The sequence below is a fragment of the Gymnoscopelus microlampas genome (assembly GCF_963454915.1).
Source record: "Gymnoscopelus microlampas genome assembly, chromosome: 2".
NCBI lineage: Eukaryota > Metazoa > Chordata > Actinopteri > Myctophiformes > Myctophidae > Gymnoscopelus > Gymnoscopelus microlampas.
In genome coordinates this window covers 34,250,103-34,252,602 of record NC_139939.1, presented here as the reverse complement: position 1 = coordinate 34,252,602, position 2,500 = coordinate 34,250,103, and the positions used below count along the sequence as shown (strand labels likewise).

At 40.1% G+C, this 2,500-nt stretch overlaps 2 protein-coding genes across 3 annotated transcripts in view; both read left to right on the top strand.

The window, feature by feature from the left end:
- LOC311065194 (putative ATP-dependent DNA helicase Q1) overlaps window positions 1-1,441 on the top strand; it is a gene marked incomplete at its 3' end in the record, with an annotated part of 2,544 nt that extends 1,103 nt beyond the window's left edge. Inside the window, exon 3 of the mRNA XM_084085411.1 lies at window positions 243-1,441. Coding sequence (XP_083941537.1) covers window positions 243-1,441 — 1,199 coding nt within the window. The remainder of the gene's footprint in view (window positions 1-242) is intronic.
- The window catches only part of gcgrb (glucagon receptor b), a 52,015-nt gene that overhangs the window by 15,280 nt on the left and 34,235 nt on the right, over window positions 1-2,500 (top strand). The window lies entirely within an intron of this gene.

Here is a 2,500-nt window from a genome sequence, read left to right as displayed (position 1 = left end):
AGGTTAGGGGGAGGGGTGTTTACACTACAGGAGCAGATCATAGAAGTTGGTGCTGTCCAAGTGTAGTTATTTGTCATGTAAAGAAAATACAGTATATGTGGAAATGTCAGTCTTTACCTGAAGCTACCCGATAACATAAATAACCTAATTATTTCCCCTTTATAACACTATAGAAAGTGTAGCCCACAGCAGTTCTTCATTAATGCTTGTTTGCTGATACATGTGCACTTATTGTCTTTCAGGTTTACCTGTTTTAGCGTTGACAGCATCTGCTGATAACAAGAACAGAGGCCGTGTGACCAGGATGCTGAATATGGAGGAGGCAACTCTCGTGACTGTTAGCCCAAACAGGAAAAACATCAGGCTGGGACTGAGTCGGGTTCCTGCTGATAACTTGAACTGTATGGACTGGGTAGTAAAGGAGGTCAAAGATAAGGGTCTATCAATGTCTCCCATCATAATCTATTGCAGAACACTGAAGTTAGTTGGGAGAGTGTTCACCTATCTTAAAGCAGAATTGGGAGAAGATGCTTGGGTTAACAGAGACCAGGATCAGAAGGCTGAGAACCACCTTATAGGAATTTTCCACAGCAACACACTGTCAAAGTACAAAGACAGAGTTTTGGCCTCCTTTAGTGGAGAGGGAGAGGGGAGCTGCCGAGTGGTTGTTGCAACAACAGCTCTTGGGATGGGCTTGAATTTCCCTAATGTTTCTCATGTTGTAATGTATGGTTTGCCAGAGGATGTTGAAGACATTGTTCAAAAAGTTGGAAGGGCTGGCAGAAATGGGTTACAGTCACATGCAATTTTGTATGCTATAAAAAAAACTGCTGGTCCAGAAGTGAAAGAACTGATACACACTGGCACTAAGAGCTGCTTTAGAAAAGCACTGTACGGCCATTTTGAAAACCAGCCAACAAGTGTAGAGCCAGGGCATGTCTGCTGCAGCTATTGCCACTCTGTATGTTCATGTGCAGGTGAAGATTGTGACGAGCCTAGCCCCAAACATGAGGTAATAGAACAAAATGCTGGCATGCAAGGGAAATGTAGAGTGGTAACACAAGAGGACAAATCTCTTATCCGGGAAATGTTAGAGGAGTATATGAGTTGTTTAGAAAAAGACACAGCACATGTCTACACTAGCAAGTCAGCATGTACTGGTTTCAGTGCTGAGCTCATAGATGAAGTAGTAGAACGCTGCACACACATATTTGACTTGTCTTACATTCTTAGAAACCTTCCCGTATTCAGAAAAAAACATGCAAGAGAAATTCTGCTAATCATCAATGAAGTCTTTGGTGACATTGAGGATGTAGAGCCTTCTTCTCAAGAGGATAGCTTCACTGAGCCAGACATCGATTATACAGGGTATTTTGATGAAGATGATGAGGACTTTGAGATAGGAACACAGCACAGCAGCTCAGAATCGTCTGACGAATAAGCAGTTGGCCATTAAAGGCTCTTATAAGACTCACATTGGTTGTCAATTAAAGCTGTGGTATGCTCATGATTAAAATTGTTTTGTATGTAATTTGAACATAAGCAAGTGATTAAAAGTTTGTCGCTGCAAAAAATCTGGTGTCGTTTCTTTTCCAGGTATGCAAATATATCACTTTTAGATTGATAACCTTTTATCACAAAATAAGTACATCATTGTTTTACATCTGTCCTGGTACTGTATGTCACCCTTTTCACTATGCATGATGACTCTTAATCCCTGCTTTTCCCCCCATGTTAAAATTGATTGTTTCAAATCATTAGGCTAGAGGCATTGATCAGTTTGCCATTTTACACATGGGATCCAACTTTGATACTGTACAAACATGTTATGATGTTGTTTTAGAAAGTAAACATGAACAAGTGAGGCAAATTTAAATATTTATTTACAAAAAAACAACTAAATGCTATAGTTGCGCATACTCAGGTAGGGGAAAATCACAACAATATATATATATAACAGGATTATAAAAACAATACAACATGCATAGCCTATATTCAATAGGGTCCCAACTATGGACACTCTCATATCCCTTTCAAGTACCCTTTGTTAAACAGTGCAAATTCACAGTGCAAATTCGAGATACATATTTTCTGTGTGAAAGTAATGAGAAAAATAAAGATGCACTTGGTCCAGTCATTGATGAACAGCAACAGTGAATTATTGCAACATTTTTGACTACTTGGCAGCAGTTATTGCACAGACTTTTATAGCACAATGAGATATACGTTATCTAAAGTGTATCGTGGACATGTTGAAAGACTGTGCTATATTATTGACTGACTCAGACTCAAGAGTAAAACGCTTTAACGCTGAGAGGAGAGTTTGGTGACCACAGGCAGGATGCCTCAGGTGACGTCGGTGTTTCTGCTGTAGCGGTAGCCGTTTCTGGAGGTCTTCTGTCTTTGTCCTCTTTTTCCCATCGCCTTAAAATGGAAAAATCGTCTTCCATTCTTTGAAGCAAGCGAAGACATGACCTACACATCCGACACGATACGGAGG